The sequence below is a fragment of the Chiloscyllium plagiosum genome, unplaced genomic scaffold (genome assembly GCF_037043375.1).
Source record: "Chiloscyllium plagiosum isolate Xiang-an unplaced genomic scaffold, Cpla_swu_hap1 HiC_scaffold_15, whole genome shotgun sequence".
Lineage (NCBI taxonomy): Eukaryota > Metazoa > Chordata > Chondrichthyes > Orectolobiformes > Hemiscylliidae > Chiloscyllium > Chiloscyllium plagiosum.
In genome coordinates this window covers 55,587,694-55,612,348 of record NW_028270153.1, presented here as the reverse complement: position 1 = coordinate 55,612,348, position 24,655 = coordinate 55,587,694, and the positions used below count along the sequence as shown (strand labels likewise).

At 39.0% G+C, this 24,655-nt stretch overlaps 1 protein-coding gene across 1 annotated transcript in view; it reads left to right on the top strand.

Annotated features, from left to right (window-relative positions):
• The window catches only part of quoa (quattro a), a 144,666-nt gene that overhangs the window by 54,865 nt on the left and 65,146 nt on the right, over positions 1-24,655 (top strand). The window contains exons 4-7 of the mRNA XM_087994601.1: positions 3,129-4,452; positions 19,710-19,907; positions 20,562-20,685; positions 23,298-23,391. Of these exons, the coding sequence (XP_087850727.1) occupies positions 3,129-4,452; positions 19,710-19,907; positions 20,562-20,685; positions 23,298-23,391 (1,740 nt within the window). The remainder of the gene's footprint in view (positions 1-3,128; positions 4,453-19,709; positions 19,908-20,561; positions 20,686-23,297; positions 23,392-24,655) is intronic.

Below are 24,655 nucleotides of genomic sequence, written 5' to 3'. Positions count from 1 at the left end.
CATCCTTCTGAAAATCAGAACAGTTATCGCAGCAGCAAATCAGGGAGTTGTGCACTTTCTTTTGGAACTTGACTTTGAAGTCTTTGATGTTTTTAAGTGAGTCAGTGTCAGGCCTAATTATACAGGTAATTTTCATATGGCAAGTTTCCATTCAGGCAAGATAAGGGAGTAAGTTTCTGCTTTTGGACACAGTCAGTAAACTAAGTTCTATTTGCATTGGAGTTACATTGCTGCCTCTAGAAGTGAAGTTATGCTTCAAGTTCCATCAGCAAAGCACTGAGAAATCTGAAACAAGAACAAAACAACTGGGGAACACCAGGCAGCACCCTTTCCACAACCGCTGCTTAACCTGCTAAGTTTTCCAGCACTTTTAGTTCTTATTTATGGTTCAGATTTCTGCTCAACCTTATTTGCATAATCACAAATCTAAAATCTTAGATGAGCCATTGCGATTTGGAAACATCAGAAAATATAATTGTTTATTGTTCCTTTGGAGTATTTAAAAGTAGGACCTTGTGCAATTTAAGACCATAAAATGGATTTATCACAATGTACGCATTTTTATTAAGTGTAACAAGTTTACTGAAAATGACTTGAACAGACCCTACTGACTCATTTATCAGTTTCAATGTGTAGAGTGTTGGTTTTATAACATTTTCTTTAAAATGTCTAAGAACTTTTAACATCTTTTTATTTGGTTCTATGAATGCTAAAAAATTAAGAGCTTAATTTGAAGACTTGGAAAGATAGTGGTGTAGCATTATTTTCATTCAGAGATATGGATAATGCCCTGGGAACCAGGTCTCACATTCCTGCCATGAAAAGTGGTGGAATTTCTATGTAATATGTTAAAAAAAACTGATTTTAAAAAAAAGTCTACCGATGACCATATAACTAATAGTGATTGTTACAAAACCCCATCTGGTTCACTGATGTATTTCAGGGAAGGAAATCTGCTGTCTTTACTCAGACTGGCCTGCACGTGACTCCAGATCCACAACAATGTAATTGACTCTTAACTGCCTGCTGAAAATGACCTGGCAAGCCAATCAGTTGTATCTAAAGTCCCAAAATAATTCAAATATTCTCATCCTTAATAAGAGGGGAGCCCAGCACATCAATGCAAAAAGATAAGACTGAAACATTTGCAACCACCTTCAGCCAGAAGTGCCTGGTAGATGATTTATCTCAGCCTCCTCCAAATCAGTCAATTTGATTCACTCCCTGTAATATCCTTGAACAGCTGAAGGCACTAGATGGGCACTGACAACCTTCTGGAAAAAAATACATAGGTTTTTACATGAGGGACAACATGATTTGCAAGTTTTCTTCCATGCCACTCAGACCTGGAAATATATCATGGTGTTGCTGGGGCAAAATCCTAGAACTCTCTCTTAACAACGTTTTTTACGCCAACTGGACTACAACAACTCAAGAAGGCAGCTCATCATGATCTTCTCAATGGCAATATATGCTGGTCCAGCCAGTGAAGTCCACATCCCCGGGGTGAATATATAGAAAAAGCAAATGGTTGTGAATGATGGAAGCTCGCATTCTTGAGGTGGGAGCTTGGCTGGTTTTATGTTTGGTATTAACTTCCAATGAAATATTTAAATGAGAGTTAAAGATTGTGCAGCATGTAATGATATCAGAGTCAAAGCATTAATTTTATTTCTCTCTCTTCTGTTAATACCGGTTGAGTTTCTCCAGCACTTTCTGTCTCTTTTACAGATCGCTTGCATTTGCAATACTTCGCTTTTATTGGAGAGTGCATAATTCAATTTGCACCGATTGTAAACTTAACCTAAAATTCGTCAGTTGACAGTTTGGCTGATTTCTGGTGAAATGCATTGGTAAAGGTGACACAAACTAATGGAAACTCGAGCCGTACTTTTTGTACCATTTTTAGTTTGGGCATAGAGAAAAAAAACAATTCAGTTGAAAGTGTTATCATCAGAGGAGTGATCTTACTTAAGAATGATTTTAAATGCGAATACATTTTACTGTTTAATTATGAAGAGACAGTGGTAAGGTGGAAATTCTCCAGATCAGTAATCCAGAGGCTAATGCTTTGAGGGAAAGGAAGGGGCACAGATTGAAATCCAGTCATGGTAGCTAATGGAATTTGAATCCAGTTAATAAACCTAAAATGTAAAACCAGTCTCATCTGATCCACTGAAGTCCCCCCTTTAGGGAAGAATATCTGCCATCACCCCTGCACTGAATCTCCACGTAACTCCATACTCACAGCTATGTGGCACAGGCAAATGGGACTAGTTCTGATTAGGAAACCTTGGGGAGTTGGACCGAAGGTTCTGTTTCTGTGCTATATGACTCTTTGACTCATAACTGCCCTCAGAAATGGTCCTAGCAAGTTATTTAATGCAAGGGCAGCTAGGGATGGGCAATAAGTGCTGACCTTGCAAGCAGTGTCCACACATTATAAAGAAAAGATTGTTTAGTAATTAAGTGGTTCTGTGGCACAAATGCAGCTTAAATTAAAATGAAGAAACAGTACAGAAATTACACTAAGGTTTAATAATCCCCTCATTCAGTGATCAAAAGTCATGCGTTAACATTTTATTTTCATTAGTCAATTATAGCACCTACACTCAGAAACCTGGTGGTTACATAAATAGGGAAATTGCCTGAACCTCCAAGTGAGTTGATATTCTGTTTTATTTTCTCTGTTCTACTTTTGAGCCTTGCATGACTAATTGCAAAAATGTTTATTTCCCCAAGACCTGTATGCCTTGAAAGTAAACTCTTTACAAATTAGCACACAAAAACATAAAATTCTCATGTTCTCATGACTATTCACATGCATCACTGAGTTGAAAATGAATAAGATCACTCAAAAACCTGCTGCAACAGCTTTCCCATTCAGGCCATGACGATGTAATTGGAAACCCGATTGATATTTATGAACACTGTAGGTTGGGGTCACAGATGGTGGAAACTGGGTGACTCCCATGTAAAAAGTAATCTCTGTTTGAACTACAAACAGGCAGGTATTTTACCTCTAATTTAAGGTAAATCTGATTAAGCAGTTCACTGACAAGCTCTTCATAAGTGTTTTGCTCTAGTACATTTCCTATTAATGTAGCTTGCATGTTCTTCTCCCTCAGGCTAGATATTCAAGCCTCCTATTCCGTCATGAAGGCTGGCCACTGTGTCTGCACGAGAAGGTAGTGATACAATTGGCATCATTCAACATCTTTCTCCTGCGTCCTGGTGATTTTTATCTACAGATTCTACCTGTTGGAAGGCAGTCTGCTCGAATTGTGCTGAAATGCTTAGGCAAAGACCTTTGCAGTGTGGAGGAGAAGCTTGTACCAGAAGTATCCTACACCAGTATTTTTACAGTGGAATGGTTGGCAATGATAAACAGTGAACGCTCTGGCACCCCATTGCACACTTGCTTGTTAGCCACAGAGAACGGAGTTGTGAAAGTGCTTTGGACTGAAATAGTAAACCCGGAATTTGTGACAAAAGTCAAAGTGACACCAGCATCTGGACTCAACACGTGTTCTGCAGAGGAACCAGAGAATGACTATGATTCCGCGACGATGACATTGCAGACAGATATGGAAATGGATAGGTTGTTTAAGGCTCCCGAGCCAGACTCTCATATTAAAGATGATAAAAATATATCACCTGACTTGATTCAAATAGAGGGTGCAAAATGCCTGCGCCACCAGCCTGTGAAATTGGGAAAGGTCTCAAACTTGTGTGAGATTTCCAGTGAAAATGTTGAAGGGGATTATGTGGATTTACTGATGTTTTCTAATGAAAAATGTACTGATCAGAAGACAGTGCAGCCTTCATACAAGAACAGAGAATCTTCGGTAGTTCCAATGAATGGTACGTGGGCATGTGGAGGGTCAATAAGGTTTGCCACAGAACCCTGCACACCATGCTTAAATAGAAGGACAAACAGTGATCTAGAACGCAAACAGATTAAATGCCGTTATCGCGAATCTTACATAGAAGCTTTGCAAAACCCTCTGAATTTCGGATTCAGTTTGCAGGAGACAGAAACTTCTAAAAAGAATAAGGTAGAAGCCACAATGAACCATAAACTTGACAGTAGTTTGAAAAGTCCAGCCTACTGCAGGCAAAATCAGGAATCTAAAAATTCCAGGAAGACTACTGCAGTATTGCCATCTAGGGAAACAAATGAGGGCCGACTGTTGGGGCACGCCATTCCACAGCCCACTTCGTTCAAGGAATCATATCAGGCTATATCCAAATGTGATGCTCATTTGTGGTCACCATCTTCAGACATTACCAACAGACATTCACTTCCTGATGCTCAAAGGTCATGTTTACCAACTGGTGACACCACATCTTCTGAAATTGTGCCCAATAGAAAAGCTGGACAAGTACCAAAAAAGTGCTCTGTTGGTTATATATCTCCAAGAATCCGCAGACATAAAGCCCAAGGCAAAGGTAAAATTATACAGAGTTGTGCTGATATGCTACATATAAGTGTATCTAACTGTCTTGGGTTTTGTCTGGTCTCGGGGTCTGTGATCTGCATGCAGGTCTTCATCAGAGCATTTTTGGCTCCCAACCTTTTATCATTGGATCATATGTGAAAAAAAACTTGAAAAAAAAATCAAGTCTCAAGAAAAGTAAATGATATTTTTATTGTGGATTTAAAAAGGAGCTTATTATGCTGCACTTTATGGTTGAAATAATGAAAGACATTCTAAATAAACCTTTTCAGGTGATATAGGCTACAACATGGGAATAGATAATCTCCTTGATTCAAGGAACACACTTTCTGTCTCTGATGTTTTACCCCCTGATAATTTTACAATGGTAAGGTATTCTTAATGTATTTTGGGTCACTTCTTTTTTAATTACGAGAAGCAATAGCTGAAAAAATGAGTCTTAATTTAGAATTTAAAAGAGTGCTGTCAGAATTTGATAATTCAATTTTGATGCTTTTATCGATGCATTAATTCAACACATTTATTTATTACTTTTACACTTTATGTATTCTACCAATGACACTTGCCAATTTGCAAAGTATGTGATCTAGAAATGTCAGATTTTTGTCTTGCAGCACCTAAATGATTTTATTTTAAGAGTTTGTTTAAATAAAATGCTGTTCATGTTAAAAAAAAGGTGTTTGCCATCACCTGGCCTGAGCTGTTGGGTAGAAATAAGAAAATATCACTATATTTTTTAGTTGTTTGGAAAGACTGGTTATAATCAGATAGTCTGTTCTGAAATGAACATTGAGTAGAATTGTGCTGATTAGATTAGATTGGAAACAGGCCCTTCGGCTCAACAAGCCCACACCGACCCGCCGAAGCGTAACCCACCCATACCCCTACATTTACCCCTTACCTAACACTACGGGCAATTTAGCATTGCCAATTCACCTGACCTGCGCATCTTTGGACTGTGGGAGGAAACCGGAGCACTCAGAGGAAACCCACTCAGACACGGGGAGAACGTGCAAACTCCACACAGTCAGTCACCTGAGGTGGGAATTGAACCCGGGTCTCTGGCGCTGTGAGGCAGCAGTGCTAACCACTGTGCCACCGTGCCGCCCACAATGTTTTGATTTTTTTGCAAACAGTTGAATGAAGAAGTATGGAAAACAATGCTTATCTGTATTAAAGTGGTGATGCTTAGAGATCATAAAATTTTAAACCTGCGGTTCTTCCAGAGCTGAGGCTGTGAGAGTTTACCAATAGGATCACCTTTTGGGCCAGGAAATCCAGGACATTCTCCCCTGCAAATTTCATACCCACTCATCTTTAGGTTGGTTTTCTGTGAAGCCATTCGAATTTTAGTATTATATATAGCTATTATATTATAGTGTCATAGAATCATAATGCTTAGAAACAGGCCCTTCAGTCCAACTACTCCATGTCGACCATGTTCCCAAACTAAACTAATCCCACCACTCTGTATTTGGCCCACTTCCCTTCAATTCTGTTCTAGTTATGTACTTATCCAAATATTTTTTAAACATTGTAACTGTACCTGCATCTACAACTTCCTCTGGCAGTTCATTCCACATACAAACCACTCTCTGTGTAAAAAAAAAAGTTGCTTGTCATGTCCTGTTTAATCTTTCTCCTCTCACCCTTAAAACACACCCCCTAGTTTTGAATTCACCTACCTTATGGAAAAGACTTTCGCTACTCACCTTATCTGTGCCTCTCATGATTTTATAAACTTCTACAGGTCACCGTGCAATGCTCCAGTGAAAAAGATCCCAGTTTATATAACCAACGTTGTATACCTTACATCCTCTGTCTCTGGCAATATCCTAGTAAATCTTTTCTGAACCCTCTGCAGTTTAATAATATCCTTACCTATAACATTTCATTAGAACTACACACAGTACTCAAGAAGATGCCTCACCAACATCCTGTACAACCTCAACATGTCATCCCAACTCCTATACTCAAAGGTTTAAGCAATGAGGGCAAGCATACTAACCATCCTATCTACCTGTGACATGAATTTCAAAGAATTATGTGCCTGGGGTTCATTGATTGTGTAAGTCCTTCCTTGTTTGTTTTACAAAAGTGTAATGCCTCGCAATTCTCCAAATTAACCTCCATCGGTAATTCCTCAGTCCGTTGATCCAGATTTCTTTGTAATCTTAGAAAACCTTCTTCACTATGTCACCAATTTTGAAGTCATCTGCGACCTTACAAACCATCTCTCCAATTTTCTCGTTTAAACCATTTGTATAAATGACAAACAAAAGTGGACCCAGTACCCATTCCTACGTACCCATTCCCCTGGTTACAGGCCTCCAGTCCAAGAACAACCCTCCACTACCACCCTCTGTGTTCCACCATAAAGCCAATTTTGTATCCAGTTGGCAAGCTCACCCTGAATCCCATGCAATCTAACTTTATTAATTAGTCTACCATGGTGAATTTTATCAAAGGCCTTACTAAACAAGTAAAAAATGCTTTTATCAGTCTTTTTGGTTACTTCCTCAAAAAACTCAATCAAGTTTGTGAGACACAATTTACTTCATGAACAACTATGCTGACCATTCCTAATCATTCCTTCCCTCTCCAAATGCATGTAAATCCAATCTTTCTGAACCATCTCCAACAACTTACCCACCACTGATGTCATATTCACAGATCTGTAGTTACCAGGCGTCTCTTTACAGCCTTTCTTAAATAAAGGCACAACACTAGTCACCCTCCAGTCCTCCAACATCTCAGCCATGGTTATAGATGATGCAAATATTTCTGCGAGGGACCCTGCAATTTCTTTCTAACTTCCCACAATGTCCTGGGACATTGCTATCTTATTTTTCAAAACTCTGAATAGTTTTGTGTTACATGAAAGCATGAATGTTGAAGTAATATTGTACATATTTTACAATTAATTAATTCAGAAGATATTAGCCACTATTGTAAATCCAGCAATTCTAATATATCAATCTACTCAATCTAATTTTAGATTATTTATTTCGATTTTAATTTTAGATTATTTATGAGAATATGCTTTATGCGAATATGCAAAAATCAAAATCCTGATAGGGATGGCTTTCTTTGTGACTGTTCCTACTCTGTTGCTGTAACTTAGACATCAATGGAATTTCTGTTGAGCATTTAAGGTTATGGTGAGAGCTATGTGGGAGGAGCCAGATAATCATAGGCCCCATGAAGTCTGCCAGCTCTTTGAAAGAGCTACAATTTGTCCCACTCTTTCCCTGTAAACCTGCAGACTTCCCTCTTGCAACCCTAGACCCCTGGAACCATCCCACTAGTCTTGTAAATGGTAGGAAGATGGCTCGGGATATGATCAGAAGGAAAACGAGACCTGAATATGTTCTTCTGCCTAATGTTTGCCCTAATGTAAAAGATATGATTATTCTCCCACTCAGTGATCCACGTCAAGTATAGATTGGGTATGAGTGATGTAATCGGGACCTAGTCTCTATATTTGGGGAGGTGGGTGAGTGAGCTGCCTGATAGTTTACTTACCTCATGTAAAATAGAGACAGGTCAGGGCTGGGTTGAAATGTAACAGACAGACCACCACCTTATTTTACAAGCTCTCTCCCGTCTCTCTCTCTCCTCCAGCCACAGCTTCCTAACATAGAGGAGCAGCTGTAAAATCCACCCTGTTGAAATCTTCATACAGATAATCCCTGTGTCAGTGGATGAAACTGTGAATTAAACTGACATGAAATTAAAGCAAGTTGTAGAAACAGTAAGATTTAAAATAAAAGAGCAGAGTTACCAGAAGAAGGTTACTGCTCTTCAGAGCATGGGTTAAAAGCATATGATAAGTGTAATTTACAAAGTAGAATGTTGCTTGATGTAATATCATTATCCTTACACAAGCTAGGAACACTCGAGGTACAAATTAGATAAATAGTTCACTTGTTCTGTTCCTCACTGCTGTCATCAAGCAATGAATTAATCTTCCATCCTTCAACAGTTTTGTTGAAAACACTTTAATGCAAATTCATAGACGGTTAAGCCTACCTCAGATTTTAGTAAAGCTTTCATCGCTTTATAACACTGCCTTAAACTTGCTAAAATTACAACAAAGCTACAGTGATCTCTAAAAGAAAATTGTAACATGCATCGTTATATCAAACACCCAAGCCTTAGGCTATTAATTTAGCCTCACATGCATTATTTAGTATCAAACTACCATAGTCTATATGGCAACAGCCAGCCAACACCCCCATTGCTCTTTCCTCTTGGCAAAGTTCCAGTTCTTCAGAACAAAAGCTTCAGGCTGTTACAAGTAGAGACTGCAGTTTAGAATGACAAATGTACAAGGCTCCTTCTAGGTTTCAGTTTTAGTCATTCTCAACCATGCTTGAACCAATCTCATATAGGTTCTATATATTATATGCTGTCAAAACAGATCTATTGCATAAAGAGACTATTTATTGGCAGCTTGCTCCTTTCATATGCCATTATCTTTAAATTTTAATGCAATGTTTTTATAATGTTGTAACATTGACCCTATCACAATATTATTTTAGCATTTTCCATGATATGAATAACTGGCATAATTCTAATGAACTCGGTTGGTTTTCTGGCCAATAAATGAAAGTAATAGCCACATGGGATGTTATGGTGTGGCTCCATGGAAATCAATAACTTTCCAGTACACTTATACAATCTAGTACAAACAAGCTATTGAACTGTGGGAGACATTCCACACATGTTCTCAGCAGTAATGCCAAGTATATACCCTTGTCACTTGGGTCATTGGATAGTATTACAAGGCAGGAACCCTGGCTGATGTCCCCCTCCTGCCTTAGGAGCATTAATGTCACATATCATTGCAGCTAAATTCAGCTACTTCACTACAGCCTGGGGAACAACAGGTTTTAGGAACCTGGAGAGAATGATCATGTATTTTTGGAAGCTGTGTGATCATTTTAATCACATTGCAGATATTTCTAAACTTCAATGACAAGCAAGGAGGAATGGGAAGTATTCAGGATCTCTGGGAGCAGCTACAAAAATAGTGAGAGGACAGTGAGCATCACATTACTGCTTGGATGAGGCCCACTACTAGTTATTGACCTGTGCTCCAGTTAAACTTTTTGACACCAGTATCATAGCAAAGCCATTTTTGGAGCAATGAAGAATTTATTGTTGGTACCATGATTAAATAAAGGAAAACAGAACTCTGTAACCTCTATTTTTAAACAAACTCCAGTTATTAATAAATATTTGCATTTAGGGTAGTCAGCTTTAATTCTCTTACTAGAAATTTCAAACCTTTCAGTGATTGCCAAAATTGTTCTGACAGATAAAACTTAAGAACTCTGCCACCTTCCTATGGTTGTTATTCCATAGGTAAGTACATCTTTATTATGTGTTTGCACACAAGCCAAAGAATACAAGTTAGGCAGGATATGACACTTTGCAAAGTGGGGAATATTTTAGTATTGATCCAACATATAGAGTCATAGAGTCATAGAGATATACAGCACCAAAACAGACCCTTCGGTCCAACTCTACCATGCCGACCAGATATCCCAACCCAATCTAGTCCCACCTGCCAGTATCCGGCCCATATCCCTCCAAACCCTTCCTTTTCATATATCCATCCAGATGTGTTTTAAGTGTTACAATCGTACTAGCCTCCACCACTTGCTATGGCAGCTAATTCCATACACGAACCACCCTCTGCATGCAAAAGTTGCCCCTTAGGTCTCTTTTATATCTTTCCTCATCTCACCCTAAACCTATGCCCTCTAGTTCTGGACTGCCCCATCCCAGGGAAGAGATTTTGTCCATTTATCCTCTCCATGTTGCTCATGATTTTATAAACCTCTATCAGGTCACCTCTCAAAACTGCAAAAATTTCTATGTGATGTACAACACAGAAACAGGCCATTTGGCCCAGCAGCTCCTTGCTGGTCTTAATACTCCATAGGGGTTTCCTCCCATCCCTCTTCATTTAAACTTATTAGCGTGTTCCAATATTCCTTTCACCTTCAGTTATTTACCGAGCTTTCCCTTAAATGCATCAATAACTGGAGCACATTTGGTAATAATTTAGAATTAGTTAATGATGTTGGGTTATCAAGAAACATTAAGGGGTATGGGTACACAAAATCTACCACAGACCAGATGTTTCAGAAATATTTAAGTAATTCATTCACATATTTTCATTGTGTATGTACAGAGGTACTGATCATGTGCTGAGACAAAGTACATCAAAAGTGCAGCTCTTTCATTTCAGTGACTGCTTTTCAATGCTGAACATTTTTAGTTTGCATTCCAGCCACTGATGAGTTTTTGTGAGTGAAGCTGTTTCATCATCCCTGCCCTCAGATCCCTGATCATCAGTCTTACTTACATCACAATCAATTTTGCCAGATGAAAGAGTACTCACCACTGACAGTTTTATTCTACAGTGTAAATCTGGTGCCTTTGATGATGATAAATGCATAGCACAGTGAAGCTGTGGCAGTGCTTCATCTCAGACCATAGAAAGATGGATTCAATGACAGAGGTCATGTCCTGGAGTCTTGTGAAACAAGAATAAAAGATACATTTCAATTCCTGATACTGGAGCATGTCCAAAGCAGATGGACAAATTGTTGATGATTGTATAGACTATGAGGGATGTTATCCACGGTCTCTAATACATAAATAATATATCATAAACTTAGGGTTATGTTTTGCCAACCTGCAAAGTGTTTTGAAATGGAAAACCGAATCAGATCCATTACAGTAAAAGGAAGGTTATTCGCAATAATTTCATGAGCCAAAGTGACGGTTGGATTTTGTCATCCTGGGGTAGAGATACTGTTTTTAGGTGCTTTTTTTATTCTCACTCAAAATGTCCTCAGAAGTGACCCAGTTAGGATAAGTTTAGGTTATTGCTAAAATACATCTACCATAATCATGACTCAGTGCAATAAATTGTACCCATTTCTTTTATTTTCCATTAAACTATTCCTCAATGTATTTATGTGTGATAAAGTGATGCAATTTTATTTTAAAATCCAGATGAGAATGGGTTCATTTATACTAATGAGGATTTTTAATTAGTGTGTTCAATCCTCCAACTGCTACTAAATTGGCTAAAGTGTGGAAGATAATTTGGAAAGCCTTCTAAAATGATCACAATGAGCAGACTTTAAGAATATTGACCTGGTGACGTAGTCAGCATTGTATGGACTGGGCTTGATTCAAGTAAATTAAATTTTAACCTGGTACAAAAGATGAAAAACATGAGGGTGAATCATTCTGTGTGGAACTTGCCGATGTCTTAGATACCCCAAACAATGCATGGACTTAACACTTCACACCCAGACTGTTCTGCAATATCAGGGCAAAGCTAATTTAAACAAGGAAGGAACCCTCCCTCCTGTCCCCCTGTCTACCCTCCAACATGAATGCTGTCAGGCCTGCTGAGTTACCCAACAGTTCCCCTTTTTGTTTCAGATCTTCAGCATCCACAGTTCTTTGTTTATTAATTTGTTTGGATTTATAGCATTTTTTTTCAAGGTGGAGAAAGTTATTTTTCTTCTTCTAATTTAGCAGTGCTTCCTTCGGCCAAATAGGTAGTACACTCCAGTCTACGACCATCTGTAGACTGTCTGAGCTTCTAACCATTTACTGACCAGGCTTGGCAAACACAACTTACTGGTAGGCCAAATCTGAATGATAGTCTGGAATGAGATAGGAAAAGGGCTCCAGGTATGAAGCACTTGGCCTGAATTTGGCACAAGCCCCATGTTATCAACAAAGGATCTTAAACTCAAATGAATGCTAATTATTAATTACTACGATAAGCTAAGGTTGAATAAGCTAAACTTGATCCTTCATCTTCAGTTTTGTCTCTGTGCAACTCAACTTTTATTGCTAAATAGCTACCTAATTAGTAACCTGTGGAGTTGACTCATCAAACAAAAGCCTGTGACTTGTGAAGTCCACCCTTGTCAATAATATGTCCCAGTCTGGCACTCCCAAGTTCTGGCAGCTTCATATTAAAACATTCCTTCGCGTCAGTCACAACAACCTGCTTGCATTTGGTCATAGTGCAGTAATAGCAGGTGTCATTCGCTTGCACATTCAGTACTGTGTAAAACCATCGACAATGTACATTGCAACGGAGATAGATTTTGAAGCATGCTTTAATAACGAGAGTAGGCTGATATTGGAAGTGTGATTGACAATAGACCACTTGGAACTACCAGTTACTTTTATGCAGAGAATGGGGGGAAAAGTTTGTCCAAGTTGTGGTCTTTTCACTCCTTTTCCACTGACAGGAGGTGCAACAGTGTGAACAGCAATAACGGACTTGAGCTATAATTTCCCAACATTTCTCATGGTGGCAGTTATTCTCTCATAACTGGAGAAACATAAGAGCAAAAAACAACCCAAAATCCTTTCCTTATCTCAAAATGTATGTTTATTCAGTGGCTTGAATTTTTTTGTTTCACAGGCTCCTGTGCCAAGCCAGGAGTTCTCCAAACTCTGCGCTTAGTGGGGATAAACAGCACAAATGGGTTGGATTTTCATTGGGATGCCTGTGTTGGATAGGGGTGGTGTTAGGGAGGCAGAGAGGGAGAGGCCTAGTATGTGCTAGGCATATAACAACTGCCCACGGACTGCTGAGTGCCACGCAGAACTAACGAACAACTCCTCTCACAGTTCAGAGATTTGGATAAGGTTATATTAAAATTGATTAGGCTCTCATCACTCACAGTCCCTTAATCTTTCAGTTCCGCACCCAAATAGCATCGACACCTATTCATGACTTCACCTATTGCCATGGCCTCTTTGCTCTTCTATTTAGCTCCACTGTGCCCTCATGTGCTCCAGGTCCACGTATGGAACCCATGGCAACCTTAAAGCTCCTATATCAACCTAAAGGTTGAAGCAAAACTTGGTCCAGGTAGGTCTGCCACCAACCTCTGTAAAGACTTGGCCTATGAGGTGGGTTTACTTTCCTTTTCATTTGTTGCTGCTTTCTTCCCGTTAGAATTTGTGTCCTGCATGTTGCATCAAGATTGAACAAAGAACAATATAGCAAAGGAACAAGGCCTTTTGGCCCTTCAAGCCTGCGCTGACATTATTCTCTTTTTTGTTTTTTTTATACGCAACTCTAGAAATTATCGATACTCCCTGTCTGTGCATTAATATGGTTCAAAAAATTTTGTATAGTCCAATTTTGACAAAAAACGGATAAACCTATATATATGGCAACTATAGCTAAAGTGGGAATTAAACTCTATCACATGTTTGTTAAGGGTAGAAAAATATATTTTTAAAAATTTTTTCTTAAACTTGTTTTTTTTTCATGTTTTATATTTTAGTGTGAAGAATCATGCAATGGAACTTGTTTTAAAATAAAACATTAAATCTTTACTGTCGTAGTCTGTCTGCAGTCAGTACGCTATTGGCTGTTTTTCCAGGTTTTCCTTTCTCCTCCCAAAAAAACCTCATTCACAAAACAAGTACAAATACAAACAATGATTCAAAGACCTAATTTGCAATCCCCGTATTAAACTTTTTTTAAAAAGTTGTCTGTCGTTGCAGTTCTGTAAAATCCCACCCTATAATTCATTAGACAACTGCCTCAATCTCTCTGCAGGAAAGAATTAGCTGATACCAAACTTTGATTTTTAAAGTTTTCAGGTTATTTGTTGGAAGTGGATGTTTATGTTGTTTGTGGGATCGGGGAGTTAGGGGTTGGGATGGGGGGGGGGAGTGGGGGATGGTTTGGGGGGGGGGGGGGGTGTAGATTCATTGGTTTTGTACAGAGTTCCTCTAAATTTTCATTGGCCTCTTGAATTGTGGATGAAGCAAAAGAGAGAAATTCAGTGGACCAATGACCATGACGTTATCGAGGAAACAAACAAAAGTAAAGTTATGATAAAACAAGGGAAAGTGGGGACTGGAGTTGGTGAGTGGACACTTATCAGACAACAAATGTTCTAATAAGTACAGAAAATGACATTACATTACATTACAGTGTGGAAACAGGCCCTTCGGCCCAACTAGTCCACACCGACCCGCCGAAGCGAACCCACCCATACCCCTACATTTACCCCTTACCTAACACTACGGGTAATTTAGTATGGCCAATTCACCTGACCCTGCACATCTTTGGACTGTGGGAGGAAACCGGAGCACCCGGAGGAAACCCACGCAGACACGGGGAGAACGTGCAAACTCCACACAGTCAGTCGCCTGAGGCGGGAATTGAACCCGGATCTCTGGCGCTGTGAGGCAACAGTGCTAACCACTGTGCCACCGTGCCGCCCACAAAGACACGGCAGATCTGTCAACATCTGAGAAGGAGAATGTAAGAGATAAGACCATAAGACAAGAAGACATAGGAACGGAAGTAAGGCCATTCGGCCCATCGAGTCCACTCCGCCATTCAATCATGGCTGATGGGCATTTCAACTCCACTTACTCGCATTCTCCCCGTAGCCCTTAATTCCTTGTGACATCAAGAATTTATCAATTTCTGCCTTGAAGACATTTAGCGCCCAGCCTCCACTGCACTCTGTGGCAATGAATTCCACAGGCCCACCACTCTCTGGCTGAAGAAATGTCTCCGCATTTCTGTTCTGAATTTACCCCCTCTAATTCTAAGGCTGTGTCTACGAGTCCTAGTCTCCTCGCCTAACGGAAACAATTTCCTCGCATCCACCCTTTCCAAGCCATGTATTATCTTGTAAGTTTCTATTAGATCTCCCCTTAATCTTCTAAACTCTAATGAATACAATCCCAAGATCCTCAGCCGTTCCTCGTATGTTAGACCTACCATTCCAGGGATCATCCGTGTGAATCTCCGCTGGACACGCTCCAGAGTATGTCCTTCCTGAGGTGTGGGGACCAAAACTGGACACAGTACTCCAAATGGGGCCTAACCAGAGCTTTATAAAGTCTCAGTAGCACAACAGTGCTTTTATATTGGAACAATTACTCCATACGGACACTAATTGTGCAAAACCAACACACTTTGCTACCACTTTGTTTTAAAATCCCCCCTAATAAAAGCTAAAACAGAACACATTTTAAGCATGTAGACATCTGAAAGATACATTTAAATAATTCTGAGAGTAAACGTATCCTCAAGTTACAGTCAGATCTAAAGCCTATGCCCACCCATAACAGAAAACTTAAAGCTTGGTATACAAATCACGACCAGTTATCACCTAGACTGCATGTTTTTATTTAAATTAACATTTCAGGTCATCAAGCTCTCTTTGTAGATTGCTATATACATGACAACATTGTAAACTTGGTGTGTGATACAAAACAGCAATCCATTGAACCAGTCAGGTGATATCCTAAACTACAAGAGCAAAGGTTAAGCCATTTGCCAACATCTGCTGCTTCTCAAATGGGCTGCTGCCATAAATACATTCGGCCCTGTGTATTCTTTTTAAAGTGATACCAAATCTCCCTTGCTGACAGGAGTACAGTTAGGATGTATTGGTGCATATACAGTTTATCCCTTTAAAGTCGCTTTCTTAGGTTCTCTCTGTAGACATCCAGATATTTATGAAAGACTGTAAATTTTTGTACTGTAAATGTAGGACCCCTGGACAGATCACATTGCATGACTTGCTTCATTTTTAAGTTAAAGATTGCATTACATTTATAATACATTTATAATACCATGTGATGGTCATATGCTGGATGTAACACTTTCATATTTGCATCATCAGATCTTCATTCTGCCCCTCACATGCTCATTAGTGGACACAATGCTTTATAAAGAACAGCAGCAATAACTTTTATTTGTATAGTGCCTTTAAAGCAATAATAGATCCTAAAGCAGCAGCAATTTAGCAGGTAACGCAACTCATCATAATATTTCACTATTACAATAGAGATGATTCAGCAATGTGCATTTTTTTGAGTGGAAAGGCCTCATTGTTGTGTGCTCTGATGATTAGAATATTATACAGATCCATAGTGCAGAAATCCTCATTCTATTATATACATAAAAATCAAGGGGCTGCCACGTGTTTTTGTCCTTCACACTTCAAGCATTGAAGTTGGACTTTACATTTTTTGTACACAAACTCATACTTGATCATTTCACTTTAGTTTTATAAATGTGGCAAATAGCTAAGAAAATAAAGAAATAACCAGTGAGCTTATAGCAACCAGGAAATTGAAAAACTATCAAAAGTAAAATAGAAAGTTAGGGTCATAAGTACTTTAACATTAGTTTAGATCAGAGTAGTTCTGGAAAATCACAGCAAGTCAGGCAGCATCCGAGGAGCAGGAACATCAATGTTTCGGGCAAACACCTTTCAGGGCTTTTGCTTGAAACATCGATTGTCCTACTCCTCGGATGCTGCTTGACCTGCTGTGCTTTTCCAGCACCACTCTGATCTAAACCATGGTTTCCAGCATCTGTAGTCCTCACTTTTGCCCAGTACATCAACATTAGGTGAATGTAAACCAATCTTTTCAGCTCAAAACTTTCAGAGGGCTGAATTGAGCCAGGACTGTTGACTTTTCATACAGGTATTTACAGCTGACTGTAAAGCTAATCATAGAAAAATGCAGAAAACTCAAATCTGCATGAAATACTTACTCCTATACAGTTTCTAAAAATGCATAACGAATTTAGCAAAGAATGTTTTGCTTTACTAGATTGAATCATGAGGAACAGAATATAAACCATTAGAAGTGTGTGTGTGTGTGCGTGCAGAACACATTACAGATGGGTGCTGTAGTGTCTATGTCTTGTCATAAATCCCTGGAAAATGCTTTCTCAGAGACATTTCCAATCCTTTACACTGAAGAACTGACTAAAGCCTAAATTATTGGTTGTGGCTTCTTTCTTTACAGCTATTTTCAGTTTATTTTAATAATCTGTTTCAATCCAGGCATGACTTTACTTTGTCATTTTGGATCCATATTTCATTTAGAGTTCCCTCCCTTTTAAATGTAATGAAATACAAATAGGGTCGAATTGGGTCTCAAGATAGAAGAACAGAAATTAATAGCTCAGGCAGGCAAATTTTTATGAATAATTTGAATCCAAGAGCTTGTCATTTGAACTGAATGAGTGTGTGCTGCTTTTGTATTTATTTTCAGAATTGATCTTGTGGATGAACAAGTTTTAGAAGTCACCTTATTCTTCTTTTTGAAAATGAAGTTCAATTTAAGAATCCTAATAGGTGCATAATAAATTTAGCAAAGAATGTTTTGCTTTGATCAGTTTCAGTGCTGACGAACTGAAGATAAACCATTAGACTCTGCTGTGTGCAGAATACATTACATGGGTACTACTTAAATAATACATATTGTATGTATAAATTATGCTGTACAACTAGGTTATTCGCTGGAACTAACAGTCTCTAATGCTTATTATATTATTATAGCTCACTTTACATATGATCAAAATGTTTAGAATTGAAATGCATCTTTTTCAATATCCTTCCAATTATCTTCCCTTAAGGTAGCAATCATATTTGGTTTTCAGTGTTGTTGCCTATTCTCTTAGACCTCACAGAAGTACATTTTCTTCATCTGTGACTCTAAACAGAGTACTAGCGGGTTGCTAAATTATGAGAAACATTCAAAACAAGCCTGATCATATCTATCTTTGTCAGTAATCATGCTTTTCATTGGTATCAAATAGATGAAATCTGAAGTGAAGACCCTTGTAATGGTTCTTAAAATGAATTTAAGTGCCTTGAAGTTGCCTCCATACAGGCCAGACTAAGAGAATAGCTAACAATTATTGATGACCTGACCTGATTTTCTTGATATTCAAGTCAATCTGCAACAGCTGGCTCTCTGTCCGCATCTGAGAGAAATTAGCCCCCAGGGATCTTCCTGGCCTTTTTGATCCAGAATAATCTCTCACAGCCATTGAGAAAGCTACAAATTTTACTCATAGTGATTCCATTCCTATTCCAATTGTTTTGGAGTTTCCAGGAATTGAAGACTCATTTCATGGATCCTTTGAAGATAAAACAAAATTGTGTGACATATGTTTCTTAAAACGTCTTTTTGTTTTAATGACGGAAGTAGGCAACAACTGTTAGAGACACAAGGTTATGTTTTTTCAACATTTAACCTATTTTTCTGATCAACCTGCTTAGAAATGTTATTATGCACCTCTGGAGCAGGTGGGACTTCAACCTGGGTCTCTCGGTCCAGGGGTAGGGCCCTTGCAAGGTGATGTTATGAATCCGTAAAGAACAAGTTCTGCCTGAGTTGGTTGTCTCTAAGTGGTCCTTTGAAATGGTCAAGCATGCTGCTTAGTTACATTACTCACTATAATGGCTGAAGGAAAACAGCCATTGCCCTGATGCTATATTCCAAAACTTAGACTTTGTTCTTTTGATTACACACAAGACAATGCTCCAACCTTGGTTTGGAGCGTTCACCTTAACTCTTAATATTTTTTCCATCAGATGGTGTATATTCTACTACCACTCTCGCAGGTCATATATCTGGAAATACGTGTTATGCCAGTCTCTATCATTTCTTTGTCACAACGTCCTCTCTAGCACTTCGTCATCAGTGATGGTGTCTCTCCAAGTGATGCTCGGGAGCTGATGTAGGCAACAGTGATTTGACATTCCATTTGACATCTATGCTGTTCTCTTCCATATCCCATTGACATACATTGGGGTTGGTACAAAGGAGACTGCAGTAAACACCAGCATACCAGCCTTCCCAGTAGTGATCATTTCCAGAAAAAAAATAATGTAAGTGTAGCTGGGATCTGTAGTCTTTTCACTGGTAAATATTGTACTTTTGAAGGAAAGTTTTTTTTGTTTTAAGGAAATCTGATTATTAGTAAAGCCAGGAGCATCGTATTTATTTTCTTGCATGGAATGTTGGTATTGTTGACATTTGTCACCCATTCCTAATTGCCCTTGAACTGAATGGTTTGCTAGGCCTTTCAGAGGACAATTGAGAGTCAGTCACATTGCTGTGGGTGTGGAGTCACCTGTAGGCCAGACCCAGGTAAATTTCCTTCCCTGAAGGGCATTAAAGAACCAGATGGAATTTTACAATTCACCTTGGTTACATGGTTACCATTAAACCAGCATTTAACTTCTGATTGCATTCAAAATTCTCCATCTGCCAGTATAGTATTTTAATCCATGTAACTAGAACATTCACTTGGGCCTCTTGATTACTAGTCCAGTGACATGACCATAAAGCCTCCAACTCTCGTCAGCAGAATAACCAAACATACTCCTTTCTTTTCTCCAACAGACGTTAGTAAAGAGGTCAGGATTCAGCCAGATACTCCGGTCCCATTGAGTCAAAGAACTGAGACAATCTCACTGTCTCCTGGTGCAAGTTTAACAACCAGTGCCTCTCCCATATCAGAACATCATCAGAAGAGGTTCGCAACACGCTGCCTGGACCTCAACGGTGATTTGCTACATTCAGGAGCTGCTTGTTTACCAGGTATCCTGCATCCCAGTCAAAATATCAGCATCAAATGTAAAAGCAAGGACACATTAGGAGCTGAATCTTCTGACAGTGATTGGACTCTGTCACTGGGCAATATTGTGATGAGAGACCATACATGTGGCCACTGTTGTTGGCGCTGCCCCGATTGGAGAATTGCCTGCAGTCTAGCCATCCACTTAGCTCAGGGTGTCCAGGACAGGCAGAGGTGGACCTTTAGCTGGCGTGTAGGCCTACTACCTCTCTATAAAATTCCAGTTGACTTGTTTTTCAAAAAAAAAATTCCATTGGTTATGTACCTCCATTATGTGTAGCAGCCAAATAACCTAAACACCAATTAATTGGAAAATAGACACACTTGTACAAAATGGCAGCTCATTAATGATGGCCCAGCCACAACTGTATGAGAATCTGAAAAACTGTTTTGTTCTGCATGTATTGGAAAAGCCTCATCCTTGGAGATGATTGCAGCTGTTAAGAAGTTGCTCACTCTGTAACTGCATTACATATACACATGTTTTATGCTTACAAGAAATATAATTGGTAAAATATGATATTAAGCATGTGTCAAAGTGATTTTATAAGAAAGCTGGATGTCTGGTGTAGCATGAATGTATTAAGTAACTTCACATTCTTTTCTGATCTTTCCAGGAAGCAGAGATAAAGCAGGGAGAGCTGTGTTACAAGTCTGCAGTGATAACAGGTTTTTGCAGAGTCAAACCGTCACCAGTGATGACCTTGCCAGGCTCCTCCTGTACTTGTACAACATTCCCAGGTGAAACTTTCTTTGGTTGTTGTTGCTTGACGACAGAAAGACTTTGCAATCTCAGAGGGAACGCACATTTTTCAGCTCTTACTTCACTTCGAAGAAAATCAAGCCCGACTCTATTGCATAAGCAGACTGATGTGTTTAGTAGTAGGAAAATTACATCAGTCATAACAGCGTTGGCCAGCCAAAAAAATAAATGCAGCTTCACTCAGACTTGGCTGGATTATTCAGACCAGGCAGGAAGTGAGGTTTATTTGACAAGACTTGGTCTTGGCTTGTTTAGATACTTGCTTTAAAAAGAGAGTCCTGTGGTTCAAGAGGTTTGGTGCTGAAACAATGGGAACCTCAAAAGTGAGGCATATTGTCACTAGCAGTATTAACTTCAAACTCAACATCTAGAGTCCTCAGTTGTAAAAAATTGAGTAGTGGTAGCATAATGGAAACGTTACGAGACTAATAATTCAGAAACTTGGACTTGTGCTCTGGAGACATGAGTTTAAAACCTATTATAGCAGTTTAGGGAATTTAAATACAATCTATAGTAAAAAAGAAACTAATCTCACCATTGAAACTCATAAAACTATTAGATTGTTGTAAAAAAAGCCATATGATCTGTGTATGTACTGTGTGGAAGAAAATTTGTCATCCTTTCCGAGTCTGGCATATGTATATAAGGCTTGCTATTAACTACCATGGGAAATAACTGAACCCACTTTGATAAAGCACTCGGGCTCACAAGGGCAAGAGAATCTCAACAGTGGACTTTGATTGACTAGAAAAATAGATTGGTAGCTGACTGCTGACTGCCCTGCCTAAGTCCTGAAGAACATAGCTGCTAGTCTGAGCTTGTGATAGTCTGGGTACAGTAATCAATAAAAGGGAGTAACCAATGTGGTCTCAACTTCACCGACCTTGTTGATGTGGCCTTGTCTTCATCAATGGGACAACTACCCACTGTTAAATAGGATAGATTAAGAACAGATCATGCAGCTCTACTTTGGACGTGTATGAGAGGCTGTGGGCCATCAGCTGCAGCAGAATTCCATTCAGCCACAATTTATTACCTCATGGTGCACTTTAGCATTGCTGCTGTTTCGGGAGAGCAAGCCTGGCAGCACTTTCCAAACCTGTACACTTTACCACTGAGAAGGACAAGGGCAGCAGATGCATGGGGACATCAGCATCCGCAAATTCCACTCCAAACCACTCACCATTGTCACATAGAAATACAGCACGATTCCTCCACTCGCACCAGATCAAAATCCATAACTGTACCTATATCCTAAACACTGCAATGACTCAAAAATGTCTGTAGCCAAGTTGCACTAATTTAAAATAACAAGCTACCTGAATACTAACTATGATGTCTGGGTGTGGTAGACAATCAGAACAATACTGGGCTGTCAATGGCAGGGTGAAGTTCTGTTATGCAGTTGACTTTGACTTATTTACTGTCAAAATAATGCAGAAAACTGGTAAAATTGCATTCATCGTAGTGTCCAAATTTTATTTTGTGTCCTTCTGGTATCCTGTTCTAAGGATGTGTTATCTCGTCCATTGTATGTGGAATAGAAGCATATAGGAATCAACACTAACTGTTTAGTACTGCCACCTACTGAGAATAAAGCTTTCATTTTGAATGTACTTAGGAAGTAAAGACAGACATGAATTTTATCCTCTTTGCAGCCTTGGGATATTGCAAAAACAACTTTGAAAACAACAAAGTGTAGTCCCTACTGGTAATGAAGAGAATGTAACAGCCAAGTTCCAGTGATGTGACAATAATGATCTGATCATCTGTTCTCGGGATATTAGTTGAAGGTTAAGTATTGGCCAGGGCATAGGCAGAATTTCCTTACCTTTCTTTGAAATTGTGCCCAAGATACTTTTATACCTCATCTGAAAGAGACACCTCCAATCACATAGCAATTGCATAGTACTGCACTGAAGTATCAGTCTCAATTTTGTAAGTTACATTGCTGGAGTGGGATTTGAAATGAACCTTCCACTGTAGAGACATGAGAAATGCCAGACCATTAAGTTGCTTCCCATCATTCAAAGCTAGTTTTCAGCAGCCAGCAATTATTATCTTATATATAGTTATGGGCATTGATAGTGCTGACACTGTTTTCTATTCTAATCAAGCTCGATTGCTTTGAATATAGTAATGATCATTTTCCATAAATCACTGCAATCTCAGGTGATAATGTTGCTACAACAGTATTAGGTGGGGAATTAGAGAATTTTGACTCAGTGACACAAGAGTATAGTTATAAATGCATATCAAGATGTTCTGAAGATGATTTACTTCTCCTTATATTATTCATTTTGCTCATTTATGCTTTCGAAATACCCCATCTGGAACTAATGGTTAAAAATACTGTCAGTTATAAGCTAATGGCTAAAACAAAAAGTGGAAATTTCTCATATTAGTTGTGAAGTGAACAAATTCCAGCTGGAATTCCCTGATATTTATGTGGAAACTGTACCTTAGTTTTGTTGTTGGACATCCACAGCTAATAATTCCAGTGATTATAAATCGTTATTGAAAGCAGAAATGCTAACTCGATTGCACAACAAAGATTCTTTAACTTTATTCTTAATGTTTCTTCTCCCAGGAAAGAAGTTCAAGATCTGGGATTAACAATCGTTATAGATGCCAGGAGGCGCCCACCACATGTTGCATTATTTAAAGCTTTAGGATCGCTTCAGGTGAACATGGATAGATATTTGTTATGAAATGATTGCAATGTAATTTTAGAGACTAACTGTTCCTTCCTATTGTTGTTAGCAACAAACAATTAGCATTAGACAGCAAAGGAATCATCCATATATCCTGATGCACTAACGTTAAGTGTAACACAATGAATACTTTTCCCAGCTCTCCCAGAAACCATTTGATATCCTGCCCAGAGCAGTTTGAAGAAAACTAATCTGGAGAATTCCTCTCTGACTCTTTTTAGATGATGGAAACCAGTCCAAGAGATCAAAGTGGCCCTGATCTAGGTTACGGGAAGCTTGCCTTTTGCATGAGGTGATTTTCAATCCAGCCAGAAATTTTCACGAAGGGGTTCAGGGATCTCTGTTCACTGCAAGTCCTGTTCTACAGGCTCATTATTCTCTGGGTAAAAAAAAAAAGCACCTCCTTCAAACAAACTTGGATCTCCCTTTACATCATTTGGTATTGTGATCCTTGATTCTCCATGGAAACGCTACAGCAGATAGGAGGGCAGGGCATTTAGCTTATCTTGTCCAAATGCCCTTTCTAATCCCATCTTCCTGCACCAAGCCCATAGCCCTGAAGCTTACAGTACTGCAGGTATTTTTGTGTCACTGTCTCCAACATTAACTCAGATACCAAATTCCAGACACCCTCTGTGTAAAAAAGGTTTTTCCTCATGTCTCCTCTAATCATTCCACCACTTAGCTTGAATGTGTGACCCCTGGTTTTTGAATTCTCTGCCAAGGGTAACAGCTTCCTCCTCTCTACCCTATCTCTACACATCCCAATTTTGTATACCTCAATCATGTTGTCCCTTAGACTTCACATCCAATAGTCTTACCTCTTTGTTATCTTATAAATTCAAATTAAACCATAACTTGTAACTGGAAACATCATTTATCTAAATTGGAAGTTGTCTACAGTAGGGTGTGCGACGCAGTATGCTTTGACACATCGACGTAGCAGTTGTCACCAAAGTTTCCTTCTCTAATCTCTCAATTCAGTTTCCCACGTTATCAATTTCAAGGTATTATTAGCAATATATTTATCTTATATAGAGCAAAAACAATTTACAGATAGGCCCTAAGTTTAAATCTCTCCCATCCCACCTTATTATTCCAGTCAGCCATTGTCTTTGACATCAGTCTCCTAATCTACCTCCAGTTCCAATCCTTATTCCAGCCTGTTTCTCTTGCATGCAATAGATGATTAATACATCAAATCGGGCAAACTATGTAACGACACAGAAAACTG